Raw genomic sequence first — 18,245 nt, forward strand, 5'->3', positions numbered from 1 at the left:
AGGCCCCTGATTACGCCATCAGCAAAAAAACTGTTCTGTTAAAAAAAAAACAAAAGCAAAGAGAAAAAAAATATTTTAACATTGTTGGATTTCTTTTCCAACAATTGAACAGACATGTGTGAAAATGCAGTTGTTGCCGATAATGAGAAAAGACCCCAGTTAGTTGTCTCTTCAACGGCCAGGATGGCAAAATATTGAAAGCCTGGATCTCGGCTGAGCTGTTGTTACCTTGGTTTCTGCTCCTTTGCCATCATATGAGGCCTTTTCCACGGATCTTTGAAGTTCCTTTTGTACGAGTCAGGCAAAATCTTAGCCACCTCTGCAAAGAGATTTAAGTTCAGAATGTGCCAGGAGGCAATTACACTTTTACTTTTAACCTGTTAGTCACCTCCGACGGTTCTAAAGAACAGAAATCCACCATCGCTCCGAAAACCACGGCAGGCAAACCCTCAGAAAGCTCAGGTTTGAGGCCAGGGAGTGAGCTATATACCATTGATCAGCGAGAACTTTGCATTTCAGGATCTAACCATGCAAAATGGAGGGGCGCAGGGAAAAGAAACCCTCACCCTCGTTTACATAGGAAGAATTTGCATTTACATAACACCTTTCACGTCCTCAGGACGTACCAAAGCACTTCGCAGCCAATGAATTACTTTTGAAGTGCAGTCACTGTTGTTATGTAGGGAAACGCGGCAGCCAATTTGTGCACAGCAAGATCCCACAAACAGCGACGAGGTGAACGATCAAGTAACCTGTGTTGGTCAAGGGGTAAATATTGGCCGGGACACTGAGGAGGACCCCCCAGCTGTTCTTTGCAAAGTGCCGTGGGATCTTTTACGTCTATCTGAGAGGGCAGACGGGGCCTCAGCTTAATTTCCTCATACGACTGACTGCACCATCTGACAGTGCAGCGCTCCTTCAATACTGCACCAGGAGTGTCAGCCTGGACTATGTCCTCAAGTCCTGGCGTGGGACTTGAACCCATGGCCTTCGGACTCGGAGGCGCGAGTGAGACCAATGAGCCAAGCTCGATATTAAGCATAATTTTCAAAGCCTTAACGAGGCCTGCGCGCTCCAGCAGCTGCAGCTTCTTGTAGCCGGTGCAGCCCAGTCGGAAGATACTGGGCAGTGCGCTACAAATGGCAGTTCAGCACTAACACTCAGCCTCGAATTTCCTGCCTCCTCCTCCCATCCAATAGCTGCAGAAACTCTACTCTGTAGCGAACCCGCATCTACTGTCCGCATCTTCGGCCCACAACTCTAGTACTCTGTGTGGGAAAGCTCCGCCTGACTTCCTCGTTTTTTTCATAGAATCTTACAGCACAGAAGGAGGCCATTCGGTCCATCGTGCCTGTGCCGGCTCTTTGAAAGAGCTTTCCAATTAGTCCCACTCCCCCTGCTCTTTTCCCATAGCCCTGCAAATGTTTCCCCTTCAAGTATTTATCCAATTCCCTTTTGAAAGTTACTATTGAATCTGCTTCCACCGCCCTTTCAGGCAGTGCGTTCCAGATCATAACAACTCGCTGCGTTAAATGTTTTTTCTTCATGTCGCCTCTGGTTCTTTTACCAATTACCTTAAATCTGCGTCCTCTGGTTACCGACCCTGCCACCAGAGGAAACAGCTTCTCCTTATTTACTCTGATTAACCCTTCATGATTTTGAACGCCTCTATTAAATCTCCCCTTAATTTCTCTGCTCCAATGGAGAACAACCCCAGCTTCTCCCTCGTCTAGTTTAACTCAAACGAAACTGAAACATTTGAAATAAAAACAGAAAATGCCGGAAGAGCACAGCAGGTCCATCAGTAACTGGAAAGGTAAAAGAGAGAGAGATTAACTTTGGGGTCTGGAAGTGCTGCCTCTCTTTTTATTCCTTATTTTTACCGTGTACATAAGAACATAAGAAATAGGAGCAGGAGTAGGCCAATCGGCCCCTCGAGCCTGCTCCGCCATTCAATAAGATCATGGCTGATCTGATCCTAACCTCAAATCGAAATTCATGTCCAATTTCCTGCCCGCTCCCCGTAACCCCTAATTCCCTTTACTTCTAGGAAACTGTCTATTTCTGTTTTAAATTTATTTAATGATGTAGCTTCCACAGCTTCCTGGGGCAGCAAATTCCACAGACCTACTACCCTCTGAGTGAAGAAGTTTCTCCTCATCCCAGTTTTGAAAGAGCAGCCCCTTATTCTAAGATTATGCCCCCTAGTTCTAGTTTCACCCATCCTTGGGAACATCCTTACCGCATCCACCTGGAATTTGAACCCTTCATCATCATGTCACCTTTCCTTCCCCTTACTCGGTTGGAAACTCTATTGCTCTTTACTGAAAGGCGACTCTATCACATAGTGCTCGGTTCCCCTATTTGTTTTTAAAGTTCCTTTTCACTTTCACGACATTCCTGAGTTACTTCGGGATCTGAGACTTCCTGGCCGAATATCATTCCTGTTTCCCCTCTCCCCCCGTCATTGGGACGGCATTGCCTCACCCCTCGTTCCAGCGACCAGCTCCCTCTCCAGGAGTTGGAGAAAAAATTAGCTGCAGTAAATCGGAGGGCGACGGATCAGGCAGGAGGGACCCTCCCCCCACTGGGACCGCCCCCCCCCCCATCCATCCCGAGTGGACCCTCCACTCCCACCCTCGCCATGCTGCCTTCACTCGAGTTTCACACTGGACAGAGCATAAAGCTGTAGCTCTGCCAAGTCTGACAACCCAGCTGGATGGGTTACCACACTGCTGTTCACATGGGCCTTGTCGTCAATGGGTGCAGGACAAACTCCCTCCTACTATTAACTCCTGGTGGCTAACAGAGTTAAATTATGAGGGCAGGTTGCATAGACTAGGCTTGTACTCCCTCGAGTACAGAAGATTAAGGGGTGGCCATAGGGAGAGTGCAGCGAAGGTTCACCAGACTGATTCCTGGGATGGCAGGACTGTCGTATGAGGAGAGATTGGGTCGACTCGGCCTGTATTCACTCGAGTTTAGAAAAATGAGAGGGGATCTCATTGAAACCTATAAAATTCTGACAGGGCTAGACAGACTGGATGCAGGGAGGATGGGGGGGGTGGCGGTCAGAACGAGGTGTCACAGTCTCAGGATACGGGGTAGGAGATTTAGGACTGAGATGAGGAGAAATTTCTTCACTCAGAGGGTGGTGAACCTGTGGATTTCTCTACCACAGAAGGCTGTCGAGGCCAAGTCACTGAATATATTTAAGAAGGAGCTAGATAGATTACTAGACACAAAAGGCATCAAGGGGTATGGGGAGAGAGCGGGAATATGGTATTGAGATAGAGGATCAGCCATGATCATATTGAATGGCGGAGCAGGCTCGAAGGGCCGAATGGCCTACTCCTGCTCCTATTTTCTATGTTTCTATCTAATTGAGATGTTTTAGGGTGGTCTCTATGAGGTTAACAAGGCATTCTCTTTATATGGGCAGTCTCTAGACAGGTCTCAGTGGAGTACACATCTCTAGCCTAGTAAACATTTATTAAATCGGCAGCAGAAACTCTGCTGTTAACCTGAAAGTGGTGCTCACTGTGTTAAAGGACTAACATTAGATGGAAAACAGTACTGTACCTTTAACCGAGTGGCATCGGTCAGGGTTGTGTCCATAGCAACCCCGTCGTTGTTTCAAATCGGGACACGGCGTTCCTCCATTTCTGGGGGGGATGGTGACTTGCCGACCTCTGTCTCTGCTCCCTATGCCGCACAGTGAACTGCACTCAGTCCAGGCACCCCAGGGACCCACTATACAGTCAATAGCTGCAGGCAGGAAAAAGGCAGTGATCAGGACATTGGTCTTACAATTAAACGCGGTGTTGCATCTTTGGCGACGTGGTTAATTTTTTGACGGTATGTTCTCCCCCCTTCCTCGAGTCTCGCACACACTCCATCTCCCCAGTAAAGAGATCAGGAGGGAGTGCAATCTGTCCACAGGCTTCAATGCACAAGAGACTGGGCCATGAATCCCCCTCCTCCTCCACTCTCCCTTCTTGCTGAGCTGGGGACCTCTCCATAACTGTACGGCTGGATTCGGTTTACCTAACGTATCAGCGATCTCAAGTAGAGGTCAATGTGTGGCCATTGTCAGTCACTGATCAGTCAACAACAATAATTTGCATTTATATAGCGCCTTTAATGTAGTAAAATGTCCCAAGGCGCTTCACAGGAGCGTTACCAGACGAAATTTGGCACCGAGCCACATCTTAGGACAGGTGATCAAAAGCTTGGTCAAAGAGGTAGGTTTTAAGGAGCGTCTTAAAGGAGGAGAGAGAGGTAAGAGAGGCGGAGAGGTTTAGAGAGAGAATTCCAGAGCTTAGGGACTAGGCAGCTAAAGGCACGGCCGCCAATGGAGGAGTGAAGGAAATCAGGGATGCGCGAGAGAATTGGAGGAGCGCAGAGATCTCGGAGGGCTGTAGGGCTGGAGGAGGTTACAGAGATAGGGAGGGGCGAGGCCATGCAGGGATTTGAAAACAAGGATGAGAATTTTAAAATCGAGGTGTTGCCGGACCGGGAGCCAATGTAGATCAGCGAGCAATCTGTACACGCTGAGCATGTTTCGTGTTGCGATTCCTCCGTTACGTCCGGTCTCAGGTGCAGGGTCAGTGCGGAGTCCGGGGGCCTTTCCCCAGATAGGGAGGAGAAACCCCAACCACAGCTCAGCTGGTGAATTGAAGGTCCAGGAATTCCATCCCTAAATCTCTTCAGAATGATACTGAGGCTTAGTGGGTTAAATTATGTCAGAGGGCAGGGCAACACCTGTAGATCTGCACCCAGGTTTGAGTCAGTGCCAGCAAGGGTCAAGGGCAGAAAACTGGAGGAGGGAGGAGAGATAAACCAAAGGGTGAGGAACCTTAGTCGCTCAACCCAATGGCTGGGCGGAGAGCAGCATTGGCGGAGGCTTGGAAACAGCCTCATCCTTTTGGTCAGGGAGTGGAGGGCAGCTCAGTAGATAGTGTAAGCACCAACAGCCAAGGTCAGTCAGAACAAAAACACTTTCACTTCACTTTGTGGCCCTGCGGAGTGGAGCTGAAATGGCCCGTACTCGGCTCCAATCCCATGGGAACTGGACATCAAACCTGTTAATCTCCAGGAAAAGCAGCAAAACCTGTGTAAAATAATGAGGGTTATACCCTAACAGGCATGCCCTTGTGGCATTCCATTCCCAAGGCCGAGGGGCCTGTAACAGTATCCCACCCTCTCAGTAAGGACCCAGCTGTTAACTGTGGGACAGTGCTCAAAGCCCCCATGGCTTGGATTAATCATTCAATAGCTGCAGCTTGCTCTTGAATCTCATCATTAACTTCAGCAACACTCATGCCATGGTGATACCAGTGAAAAGCTAGTTGATTTGCTTGTTATTTCCAAAAACAGATTTACTTGAGCCAGTGGATGATCGATGTCTGACATACTTGGTGCAGAGATGAGGGCCCCAGTTTCTTTTACACAACAGGTTCCACACAACAGAATTATCGCTGGGACTATACTGAGACCCGGGGCATGATTTTAGCTGGGAGCCAGGAACCCAGCGCGTGGGTAGATATTCGCGTGGGGAACCCGGAAGTCAAGTGAGTGCGTCGCAATCTGCGATCGCAACTCAATTGGAGGCGAGTATTTGAGCTTCTGGGTTTCCCACGCACCAGGCAGCCAGATTGACAGGCTGGCCGTCTGTCGGGGAGGGGGAAAGGAACCACGAATCGCAGAGGGGGGAGGGAGAGAGAGTGAGAGAGAGATCATGAGCCTTGGAAGAAATTGGAGGGATGAAGGGGGGACATATGAACATAGGATCAGGAGTAGGCCATTCAGCCCCTCGTGCCTGTTCCGCCATTTGATAAGATCATGGCTGATCTGTGATCTAGCTCCATATACCTGCCTTTGGCCCGTATCCCTTAATACCTTTGGTTGCCAAAAAGCTATCTATCTCAGATTTAAATTTAGCAATTGAGCTAGTATCAATTGCCGTTTGCGGAAGAGAGTTCCAAACTTCTACCACCCTTTGCGTGTAGAAATGTTTTCTAATCTCACTCCTGAAAGGTCTGGCTCTAATTTTTAGACTGTGCCCCCTACTCCTAAAATCCCCAACCAGCGGAAATAGTTTCTCTCTATCCACCCTATCTGTTCCCCTTAATATCTTATAAACTTCGATCAGATCACCCTTTAACCTTCTAAACTCTAGAGAATACAACCCCAATTTGTGTAATCTCTCCTCGTAACCTAACCCTTGAAGTCCGGGTATCATTCTAGTAAACCTACGCTGCACTCCCTCCAAGGCCAATATGTCCTTCCGAAGGTGCGGTGCCCAGAACTGCTCACAGTACCCCAGGTGCGGTCTAACCAGGGTTTTGTATAGCTGCAGAATAACTTCTGCCCCCTTGTACTCTAGTCCTCTAGATATAAAGGCCAGCATTCCATTAGCCTTATTGATTATTTTCTGCACCTGTTCATGACACTTCAATGATCTATGTACCTGAACCCCTAAGTCCCTTTGGACATCCACTGTGGAGGTGGAGGGATGTGGACAATATCGAGTGGGCCTTGATATCATGGCGGGGGGTCCAGCATCGGGAGGGGAGGATCGGCCGGTCGCGGGGGTGGGGGGGCGTCCTGTCGCACCAGGTGAGCTTGTTGGGCCTGGATGAAGCACTCCTGCTCCTCCGGGCCCACGAGCAGTGTAATAAAGGCCCTCACCTCATGGATTCAGCCCTTCCCGCCTGCTTTCACCTGACGTGAATCAGAAGCGATGGGAAACCCTGAACAGGTAAGGGTAAATTTGTTTGACATTTCTAATATACAAATAATTAAGTGCCTCAACTATCGCAGTGAGGTACATTGCCCCTTTAAGTATCGGCCCGCCGGCTTTAAGTAGGGACGGGACTTCCGGGTTTCTGTTGCGCGCATCCAAACGTGACTGGGGTTAAACCCGGAAGTGGGAGTATTGGAGTCGGGATGTGGTCCTGCTGAAGAATTCAACTGTTTTTATTACCCACCCAACCCCAGCCCACCCATTATTGGGGGTTAAAATTGCCCCCCTGGAATATTTATATCATGCCTTTCACAGTTATAGTGCACCTTGCACGACATCAGGATATCCCAAACATTATGCAGCAGCCAATTAAATGGTCAGATCATCTGTTTTCTAAGTGGTATTAGTTGAGGGATGAATGTTGGTCAGGAAGTTGGGAGAATTCCCCAGTGCTTCTTTGGGTGCTGCCGTGGGATATTTTATGTCCGTCTGAGAGGGCAGACAGGGCGTTGAGTTTATGCCTCACTCAAAAGATGGCGCCACTGACAGTGCAGCACTCCCTCATTACACCACTTAAGTGTCAGCCTAGGTTATACACAGACATATGAAGACACGAAATGGGCAAGACCAACTGGTCCATCCAGCCTGTCCCATTCAGACATGCTGCAGCCGATATTACATTCCCATGTTACATTGGCTGTAAAGTGCTTTGGGATGTCCTGAGGTCATGAAAGGTGCATTTTAAATGCAAGTCTTTCCTTTTTACTTTACATACACCATGAACCCAGTCCTAGTCCCTCAATCCCCCGTAGATGCCCGTCGGCCGCGTTTTGCACTGTTTGTGCAGCCAACAAAAGAATTGCTGTTCCTGGGGGTGTTTAATTGCCTCATAAAACATCACAGGCCGCCTCTTCTGCACACGTACCAGGGCGTTTAAAGGAAACGTATCTGCCTCACCACATCTCTCTCCTCCTTTAAGATGCTCCTTAAAACCTACCTCTTTGACCAAGCTTTTGGTCACCTGTCCGAATGTCTCCTTCTTTGGCTCGGTGTCAATTTTTGTCTGATTATGCTCCTGAGAAGTACCTTGGGATGTTTTACAACGTTAAAGGTGCTATATAACAACAACTACTTGCATTTATATAGCGCCTTTAACGTTGGTGTTTCCCAGGAGGGTAATCAGACAAAATTTGACATCGAGCCACATAAGGAGATATTAAGATAGGTGAAGAGGTAGGTTTTAAGGTGCGTCTTAAAGGAGGGGGGAGAGGTAGAGAGGGGGGAGAGGTTTAGGGAGGGAATTCCAGAGTTTAGGGATTAGACAGCTGAAGGCACGGCCGTCAATGGTGCGGCGATTAAAATCGGGAATTTAAACGTTATTTAAGCAGGAGTTGCCCAACTTCGAAAGTAATTTGTTGGCTGTAAAGTGCTTTGGGACGCCCTGAGATCGTGAAGGGCACTATATAAATGCAAGTTCTTTCTTTCTTTTCGTGAATAAATATATCCATGGAACTATATGATTGAAGATTGTTGAAAGAACCCTTTGTTACAAAGAACAACACATTTCCTGCCCAAAATGGAGTACTGTCACAGCCCCTTTCAGTCAGTAACTTTAACTTAAGCTTGTCACTGAATGGTTGCCACTGAAAGCATCACCTCTTGATTTAAAAAAGGGAGCAAATGAAACAGTTAAGCTCTTTGTTTAGTATTTCCTTCTGAACTGGTATTGGTTTTCACTCCTCTGGGACCAAGCAGCTGCACTTCTAATGTAATATTAAAGGCCACCTTGACACACGGACACTTCCATTATTCAGCGGGGAGTGACACCGAACGGTGAGGCGGAAGGTGGGGGGGAGAGATCTACCTTGTTCAGTCGCTTTGTTTCCCCTGCTGTTCCTTCCCAACACATGCTGTGTTATTTTGTTATTCCTGAGACCCTTTAGCCCTGTGAAGATCAGATAAATGTCAAAGATTTGACCAGGGTGAACAAATGTTATGCTTCACAGGAAATGGAGTGAACTATCCCGGGAGAGGCGAGGCTAAAAATTCTTGTGGTGCCTTTGGCATTTTGGCCACTTTTTGAAAAAATAATCAGTTTAGAGTTAAGCCCCTGTATTTTGTCTTCTCATACCCTGGTCTTTTGGACTGACTGCAAGTGGAATAGAGGGTGGATATCTCTCCTCAGGCCTCTCCACTCTAAATCTGCCCTTAGAAGATGTAGTCCAGGGATGACTCTCTACCCTCCCTACTCATGGGGAAGTGCCTAGACTCAGCTAGTTATTAACCTATGGTGTGCAGTGAGCAATAGGGGGAGCCAACCCATATCCCACTAGTCCATGACCATGCTTTGGCGCTCCAATGTCTTACCCCATCCCATCGGCCCAATGCACTGCCCTGGGTCGAACATACGGGCAGGAAAAGACCAGCTGGTCCATCAAGCCTGCCCCGCGCTCATGATGCCTGGAGCATTGTGACTGGACACTTCTCTTCCCCCACCCCCTCCGCAGCCAAGTAATCTCTACCTTATGAAATTGTGCTATACGATGTATTAACGTACTAATATCGCAGGTTGTAATTCCACCCCGCAAATATTTAATTTTCAATCCACTGTAGGAAAACAGACAAAACAGATAATTACAGGGGCTAAAAGGCTTAAATTATGAGGACAAATTGCAGAGACTAGGCTTGTATTTCCTTGAGTACAGAAGATTAAGGGGTGATGTAATTGAGGTGTTTAAGATGATTAAATGAGTTGATAGGGTAGATAGAGAGAAACTATTTCCTCTGGTGGGGGGAGTCCAGAACCTTAAAATTAGAGCTAGACCGTTCAGGGGCGATGTCAGGAAGCACTTCTTCACATAAAGGGGAGTGGAAATCTGGAACTCTCTCCCCCAAAAAGCTGTTGAGGCTGGGGGTCAATTGAAAATGTCAAAACTAAGATTGATAGAATTTTGTTAGGCGAGGGTATTAAGGGCTACAGAACCAAGGCGGGTAGATGGAGTTAAGATACAGGTCAGCCATGATCTAACTGAATGGCGGAACAGGCCCGAGGGGCTGATTGGTCTACTCCTGTTCCTATGTACAGCAGACATAATTCACAATAATAAACACAGGAGCCTTATAACCCAGTGTTAATACAAGCAAATCTCCCTTGGCATTCTCTTGGTGAGTGGGGATGATCGTACTGTTTTGTAATGGAGTGGTTCAATATGTTAAGTGCAACGTATGGTTATGGACTTAAGTGTGGTGTCACTGGTGGAGTTGAATGGATTGAGTTCGACCTGGAACACACCAGTGGTGGGTGGCAGCACTGAAACTAAGGCTAGGAGAAGAAAGGCAGGGGCAGGGGTGGGGGTGGGGGAATAGAAGAGCTGAGAAAGAAGAAAACAAATGAAGGACTCAGGAGGTTTTGAAATAAATAATGTGAAAGCTGAGGCACCAGAGCTGTGATTTGTACCATGGGATGTCTTTCATGTTGTAGCCATTTGCTTGATGTAAACGAACAGAATGAGGGGAGTGACAAAATCTGGCCACAGTGGCTCACTGCCCTCCTCAACACATTTCCCCGAAAGGGTTTAGCAATCGGAGGTTAGAAATCATCTATTTTTAGATCTGTCAATCCACACATGTTAACGTTTCAAATCGCCCCAAGCAACTTTTCGACTTAAATTAGTCCCTGAGCAATGGGCAATGAGACCGTATTTAGGACAGATGTTTCCCATTGAGTACGCGGTCCAGGTCTGATTGTGTAGCTGGTTACCACTGTCCCAGAAGGACAGAGTCCGCCCAGAGACACAGCTGATTGATGCCAATTCCTTTTCCAAATCGGATTTACCCTATCTGACACCACATTAAAAAAAAATGAAATAAAATACGGAAAGATACCGATTTTGTCCTAGGCTCCATTGGCAAGTTCCCAAGTTGAGCACCATTTGGGGGTGCAAAGGCAATTCTTTTTAAAATTCAACTATACAAGGGCAAAATAAGCGATAATCCTGGATCCAAAGCTGGCCCTCCCCAGCCTTCAGTTGAGTCTCATGCACAGAAGACTTTCGTCAGTTTAATTTCTCACTTGACATTTACTTGCTAATTCTGTTTACTTTACATCGGCCTCAAGTGCGAGAAACTGTCAGCAATTATTCCCGAACACATATTTCCATTGTTGCAAACGGGAATTACAGTACGTTTAAGGAAATCTTTAATACCAGTGAGACTTTGCTGCAATGGGTCACAGCTGTGGCCCCTCAGACTGACTCTCCCAGTTTTGGTTGAACACACCGAAATGGCACAGCGCACAAAAGTTTTTCAAATACGCTCGTGTCCTGTTCCAGACGGCATAGAGGTGCCTCAGTAATCCTTTATCGTTTCTACAAGCTGCTCGAAAGAATATTCAGAGGTTACCTCTTCCCCCTAGTGTCTGACATTCCTTTAAAAAGAAAGTCCATTTAAGCTTACTTGTGCACATTGTTTTATATTTCACAAATGGCCGTTCTGGGAAACTTTTAGTCCTTAGATGCTTCCCGTCATCGTTCTCAGGCTGGTACGGTGCCTAGAATTAATGACGGACCACCTGGGACCTGGTGGAGGCTGAATCCAGCCTTGGGTTTGAGAGCTAACTAAAAACAACATTTGCAAGGAGCTACATTATATCTTCAGTTGGTGCTCCGTTCAACAATGAACACATTGGAGATGATTTTTCACTGTCTTCGCCTGGCGTTAACGAGGCGGTAACAGTCGCTAGCCTTCCCGTCCCTTTAACACCAGCGATGCGGGTGGAGCCATTTTGAAAGGGGCCTACTGCCGGGTGTCCAAAGCGCCTGCCTTTTTCAGGCGAAAGGTCCCTTTTGATATGGAAATCAGGGTCCTATGACGTAGATAGGACCCCCATTGCCATTTTAGGTCGGAACTGGTCGGACCCTGGACACCCCAACCAATTCCACAGGCGATGGAAGAGCAGAGGCCCGGTCAAAAGTAATTAAAAGTTGAATTATTTTTGTGGGCCCCGGAGGAGCAGGAATGCACCAGAGCAGGAATCCCAGAGCTTAGGGCCTGGTCAGCTGAAGGCACGTCCGCCAATGGTGGAATGATTAAAATCGGGGATGCGCAAGAAGCCAGAATTGGAGGGTCGCAGAGATCTCGGAGGGTTGTAGGGCTGGAGGAGGTTACGGAGATAGGGAGGGGCGAGGCCATGGAGGGATTTGAAAACAAGAATGAGAATTTTAAACTTAGACAGTTACTGGTAAACTGCACCGATGCTGTGCTCCCAGTGGGGAGTGATGCTCTTTCAAAGAGCTGGTACAGGCACGATGGGCCAAATGGCCTCCTTATGTGCTGTAAGATTCTATGCTCAAAGGGAGCACGGCTCAGAGAATCAGCACTACAGTGTTGTATCCCTGCCACTAGCCTACGTTCCCTTTGAGACCAGATTCCTTCTGTGACTGTCACTTAAGTGAATCTACCCGCTCATCTTTTGCTTCGGAAAATCAACGATACTAAGAGGTGAGATAGTGACTTGACAAACATTACATAGAATGTACAGCACAGAAACAGGCCATTCAGCCCAACAGGTCCATGCCAGTGTTTATGCTCCACGTGAGCCTCCTCCCACCCCTCTTCATCTAATCCTATCAGCATATCCTTCTATTCCTTTCTCCCTCATGTGTTTATCTAGCTTCCCCTTAAATGCCTCTATGCTATTCACCTCAACTACTCCCTGTGGTAGCGAGTTCCACATTCTAACCACTCTCTGGGTAAAGAAGTTTCTCCTGAATTCCTGAATGGATTTATTAGTGACTATCTTATGTTTATGGCCCCTAGTTCTGGTCTCCCCTGCAGGGGGAAACATCTTTGCTACGTCTACCCTATCAAACCCTTTCATAATCTTAAAGACCTCGATCAAGTCACCCCTCAATCTTCACTTTACTAGAGAAAAGAACCCCAGCCTGTTGAGTCTTTCCAGATAGGTATAATGTCTCAGTTCTGATATCGTTACAGTAAATATGATTGTCATATGAGGAGATTGGGTTGGGGGAGGGTGGAGGGTGAGAGAAATAGACACAGGCCCCGAAATTCCAAAGGGGTTCTGCTGGTCTCCTGCTATAGCTCTGGCGGGTAGAAATCTGGAACTCTCTCGCCCACAAGGCTGTGGATGCTGTGGGACAATTGGAGCTTCCAGACTGAGAGCAATAGATTTGCATTAGGTAAGGGCGTCAGGGGATATGGAGGTGGGTAAATGGAATGGAGGTGCAGATCAGCCATGGTCTAACTGAATGGCAGAGCAGGCTAGAGGGGCTGAATGACCTATTCCTGTTTCTAATGTTCCTATGAGACTGGAAGAATCCCAGGGAAATGGAGTAAAGGCCGATAATGATGTTTATGCTCTTTCCCAGGGGGGTTCCTTCTATTTATGCTCTTTCCCGGGAGTCTGGTGACACTCAGGCCCACACTCTTTCTCATTTGGCGAATGGTTGTGCTCCACGAAATGAGGGATTTTGAAGTGTTGCGGAATGGAACACTTCCCATTTTGAACAACCCAGTGTCAGCGTCAAGCACGGCTAGGTCAGGTTGCAAGATGCAGTGGAAAGGTCCCTCTACCTCAACAATGTGCCTCATCCCCAACCTCAGAAGATCACTCCCTACTGAACCAATTGTTGTTCCATGTTCTACCCCAGCCATCCTGGGTATGATTGTTAAAGGACACTGAATTAGGGGCAGTTTTGTGCCGCACCAGATCCATGGATTGGCATTGACCAAGTAGGACCCTGTCTACATGTAGGACCCTTAGAGACATTCACCATATCAGACTGGGCTGGATTAAAGCTCAGATCCCAAAGGTGTGATTACCAATGCATAAGAGCAGCAGGTACATGGGATCAACACCACCTGCACGTTCCCCTCCAAGTCACACACCATCCCGACTTGGAAATATATCGCCGTTCCTTCATCGTCGCTGGGTCAAAATCTTGGAACTCCCTTCCAAACAGCACTGTGGGAGAACCGTCACCACACAGACTGCAGCGGTTCAAGAAGGCGGCTCACCACCACCTTCTCGAGGGCAATTAGGGATGGGCAATAAATGCCGGCCTCGCCAGCGACGCCCACATCCCATGAACGAATAAAAAAAAAACCAGTCCCGATATGTGATTTACATCATGAGCTCATATTAAAACATTAATATGTGTTTAAGATGATTAAAGGAGTTGATAAGCTAGATAGATAGAAACTATTTCCTTCTGGTGGGGGAGTCCAGAACAAGGAGGCATAACCTTAAAATTAGAACTAGGCCGTTCAGGGCTGATGTCAGGAAGCACTTCACACAAAGGGGAGTGGAAATCTGGAACTCTCTCTCCGAAAAAGCTGTTGAGGCTGGGGGTCAATTGAAAATTTCAAAACTGAGATTCATAGATTTTATTGGGTAAGGGTATTAAGGGTTACGGAACCAAGGCGGGAGTTAAGGTACAGATCAGCCATGATCTAATCGAATGGCGGAACAGGCCCGAGGGGCTGACTCCTCTTCCTGTGTTCCTAGATATGGTCGGGCCATGCGTAGGAACATTTACCTATCCAGGTCTCACAGCCCACAACACCAGGACCATGATATCTTGGAAATGTTTCTCTTCTGCGGTTTGTTTGAAGTTAACCTCTTTAATCGTCAGTTTAAATATTTATACAAGAGTCCGATTGAGCTCTTGTTACTCTGGGTAGAAGGGAGCCTCAAGGTCCCTTGCTTCATTAACAGCAACCAATGCTGACCATAAGCAGATCCAGAGCCTGGGGTCCGGGGGCTGCTCCTAGACGTTGCCATGGAATTTGCCTTCAGTGAAGTCCCATGAAGAAATGAAATGTTTAATGGAACTCCGTGAGCTCCATTTGTATTAGTCAGGGTTATCTTTAAACAATTTACACAAGGCATTTTTCAAATGAAGGAGCAGAATGTTTTAGGCAGATTTGGCGAGTGGAATTGAGAGGTCTGCATTGCAGACAAATAGATTTACCTCGTGTGGGAAATTGGTTAACTGACCCCCTGGCCCCACCGCTGAAGAACTCTTATGTTAGCTATTTATTTATTTTTAAATCACTCCCAATTTACTCTTTTTTAGTGCAGTCAAGTCTCCGCCACTATAATTTTATTTTGCACGTTTCGCTTAAGACTGGTACAGCATATTGTTCTTGGCTCATAGCGACCAGGGTCTACCGTTCCTCAGAACAAAGCAGGCCAAATCCTCACTAATGATCAGCAAATGACATCCACATTAGTGCGTTATATTTCCTCCCTTTGGGGAGTTGCTTAAAAACAAATTGGCCACAATTGAGGCGCAAAGGTAGCTAATAAATCCACCTCAGTTCCTGCTTAGAAACCGAAGGAGGTGAGGAGAGAGGGAGAGGGAGTGAGAGAGAAAGAGAGAGAGGAAGAGGGGAGAGAAAGAAAAGGAAGGAGAGGGGACAGAGATAGAGGGAAAGAGGGAGGGAGGAAGAGAGAGAAGGAGAGAGAGAGAAAGAAAAAGGAAAAGAAAGGAGGGGACATAGAGATAGGGAGACTGAGAGGGAGAAAGGGGGAGAGAGAAAGAAAAAGGAAAAGGAAGGAGAGGGCATAGAGATAGAGGGTCTGAGAGGGAGAGAGAAAGAAGGAGGGAGAGAGGAGAGTGGGAGAAAGAAAAATAAAATAAAGTAAATGAAGAGGAGGAGAGAGAGATAGGAGGACTGAGAGAGAGTCAGAGGGCGGGAGAGAGAGAGAATAAAAGGAACTCTGAAACACTGGAAATCGGAAATAAAAACACGAAATGCTGCAATTTTAGCATCTTGTCTGGATTAATCTTCGTCAATTCCTGAATTCTGGATTACCGAGTTCCCATTCACACCACTAATAATAAACAGCAGACTACAAAGCAGTAACACAATCAGCAGATGTCAGAAACCATGAGAGATGACCTCAAGTGATCAATACACAGTATCTGAGCCTCAGGACACGTGCTTTGGCTCACGTCTTTACCAGTTACATCTAGGGTTGCTAACTCTGGTTGGACGTAGTCCCGGAGGTTTGATCATATGACCTTCCACCTCCACCTGTCCCGCCCCCCCTCAACTCTCCCGCCATTGGTCGCCCGACATGTCCATCCTCGCACGCCCCCCGCCTTCCAACAACCAATCGGAGAACGAACAGACTCTTCATTATCCAATTGGATGATTCCTGACTGTCAGTCAAACAGCTTTTTCTCCCCCCATCCCCAATATTTTTATTACTAATAAATGAAAGTGTTCAAAGAAAATGAAAAAACACATTTTTTTATTGCCTCTATGATTTTTCTCCCTGGTTTGCTCGTAGCAGTGTCCTGGAGATTAATTGTCAATTCCTGGAGACTCCAGGCCAATCCTGGAAGGTTGGTAACCCTAGTTATGTCCCACAATTCCCGACTTTCGGCAGACGAGTTCTATCTCTTAAATATCATTGAAATCAAAGTGTAGTTGAAGGCTCCAGTGACTCAAGCACCTCCTGTGTATTTTTAATAAGGGGAATGTCGAACAGAAAAACTACACTGCTTTTGCTTTGAGATGCAGGGTTAAAAAAAAAACTTCTCCAAAGTGTAACGATGTCATCCTGTGGGCCCAAAAGCAGTAAAAAAAAACCCGACAGCCTCCGTCTGAAAGGTGATCAACTTTTCTGAGCTCACAGTTGCCTGGCCAGATACCAGAGATCTCTCCTATTGTTTACTTAGAAAGACATGTTTATTTTACTAAGGGGTCATGCTTAATTCCCACTTTCGGTGGATTTGCTAAGCACAAGATGTTGCTGAGTCTCTAAGTTTTAACAAAGCACAGTTGCAAATATATATATATATATTCTTAATGCTTAAAGTAGGAAGCTTTGGAGATTCCGGTCATTAGGCCACTTGCTTTTCTCCGAAGCTTTTTCTCTTGAGGTCAAATTTATCCAGATTCTCCTTTTAATTTTTTTTTGTGCTCCCCAGGTAAGAGATGATAAGGCCTTAGGAACGGAGCACTTTCCATGTCAGGCACCCAGTGCGGCATCAAACACTCTTGCGTCAGGCATCGAAAGGTGAGATGTAGCTTGAAACTCCCTCTGCTCTGCCCGACAACTTGCCTCAGCAGCCCCCCCTCCCCATAAGCTCAGAATGGCTCGGGAACGGAGTCTGTGGCGGGGCCGAAGACAACGGCCTCTGTTTTCCTAATGCTCAACTGGAGGAAATTGCGGCTTATCCAGGACTGGATGTCGGACGAGTAGGCTGACAACACAGAGGCGGTGGAGGGGTCAAGAGTGAGGTAGAGCTTAATATCATCAGCGTACAACTGGAACCTGATGTCATCTCTTTGGAGATATAGGTGAGAAATAGGAGGTGACCAAGGATAGATGCTTGGGGGACTCCAGAGGTAACGGTGCGGGGGGTGGGAAGAGAAGCCATTGCAGGTGATCCTCTCTCTACGACTGGATATGTGAGAGTTGAACCAGGTGGGAAACCTACCAATTCAGTGCTGAATCTGTTGCACTATTGTGCTTTGTACCCATAACCAGTAGGAACCAAACCTTGGCTGCCCAGTCTCATTTACTGCAGCTCCCTTACAGCCTGCGGAATGAGGAGACTTTTAGACTGTCAATCTGGGCCGTATTTAAACCCAAGTTCCAGATGTGAAAGCTCATTGTATCTCCCACTACACCACTCAGTCTTTGTGACTTTGTTTAAAAGTTTACTCATGTTTACTATTCGATTGACTTCATGCAAGAATGATAGAATAAACTTGTATTTATACTGTACCATTCATGTCCTCGGAACGTTCCAAAGCACTTCACAGCCAATTAATTACTTTTTTTAAAAAAAGTGTAGCCACTGTTATGTAGACAAACGTGCCAGCTGATTTGTGCATAGCAGGTTCCAAAACGAACATGTAAGATAAAGGACCAGTTTTTGGTCCTTTATCCTGTGTTGGACAGGACACAGAGAGAACTCCCCTGCTCTTCTTCAAATATTGCCATGGGATCTTTTATATCCATCTGACCAGGCAGACGGGGCCTCGGTTTAACATCTCAATTGAAAAATGGCATCTCCGACAGTGCAGCACTCCCTCAGTACCGCATTGAAGTGTCAGTCTAGGTCGTGTACTCAAGTCTCTGGAGTGGGACTCGAACCACCGACCTTCTGACTCAGGTACATTGGTACAAAAGGGACAGACTCCTGTATTATTTTTGAATATGGTGCAGAAACAGACAGCAGTCTCAATGGGTTAAATGCAAAGAAAATCACTCAAATAATTCAAAAACAAGCTGGGCTGGCCCCACACCGCATGGAGCCTGTTGCTAATGATGTCATTTTAGCCTGATCGTAAGATAATGCTCCTTCTCTCAGTATACGGGCTGGAATACTTGGGGAAGTAAATAAATTGGAGTTAAAGTGGTGTTTAGACTATCTTTAAAGTAAAGATTCTATTAAGATGATGATAGATATATATATATATATATATATATATATATATATATAAAATATAT

At 46.7% G+C, this 18,245-nt stretch overlaps 1 protein-coding gene across 4 annotated transcripts in view; it reads right to left on the reverse strand.

The window, feature by feature from the left end:
• si:dkey-178e17.3 (somatomedin-B and thrombospondin type-1 domain-containing protein) overlaps positions 1–18,245 on the reverse strand; it is a 106,456-nt gene that overhangs the window by 23,704 nt on the left and 64,507 nt on the right. For 2 of the 4 annotated variants that reach the window (XM_068006099.1, XM_068006101.1), the window contains 3 exons: positions 8,613–8,693; positions 3,583–3,768; positions 229–319 (listed from right to left, as the gene is read on the reverse strand). In XM_068006099.1, the coding sequence (XP_067862200.1) occupies positions 229–319; positions 3,583–3,768; positions 8,613–8,693 (358 nt within the window). The remainder of the gene's footprint in view (positions 1–228; positions 320–3,582; positions 3,769–8,612; positions 8,694–18,245) is intronic. The other 2 variants (XM_068006100.1, XM_068006102.1) reach the window with 1 other exon arrangement.

The sequence above is a fragment of the Heptranchias perlo genome, chromosome 25 (genome assembly GCF_035084215.1).
Source record: "Heptranchias perlo isolate sHepPer1 chromosome 25, sHepPer1.hap1, whole genome shotgun sequence".
In the NCBI taxonomy this organism is placed as follows: Eukaryota; Metazoa; Chordata; class Chondrichthyes; order Hexanchiformes; family Hexanchidae; genus Heptranchias; species Heptranchias perlo.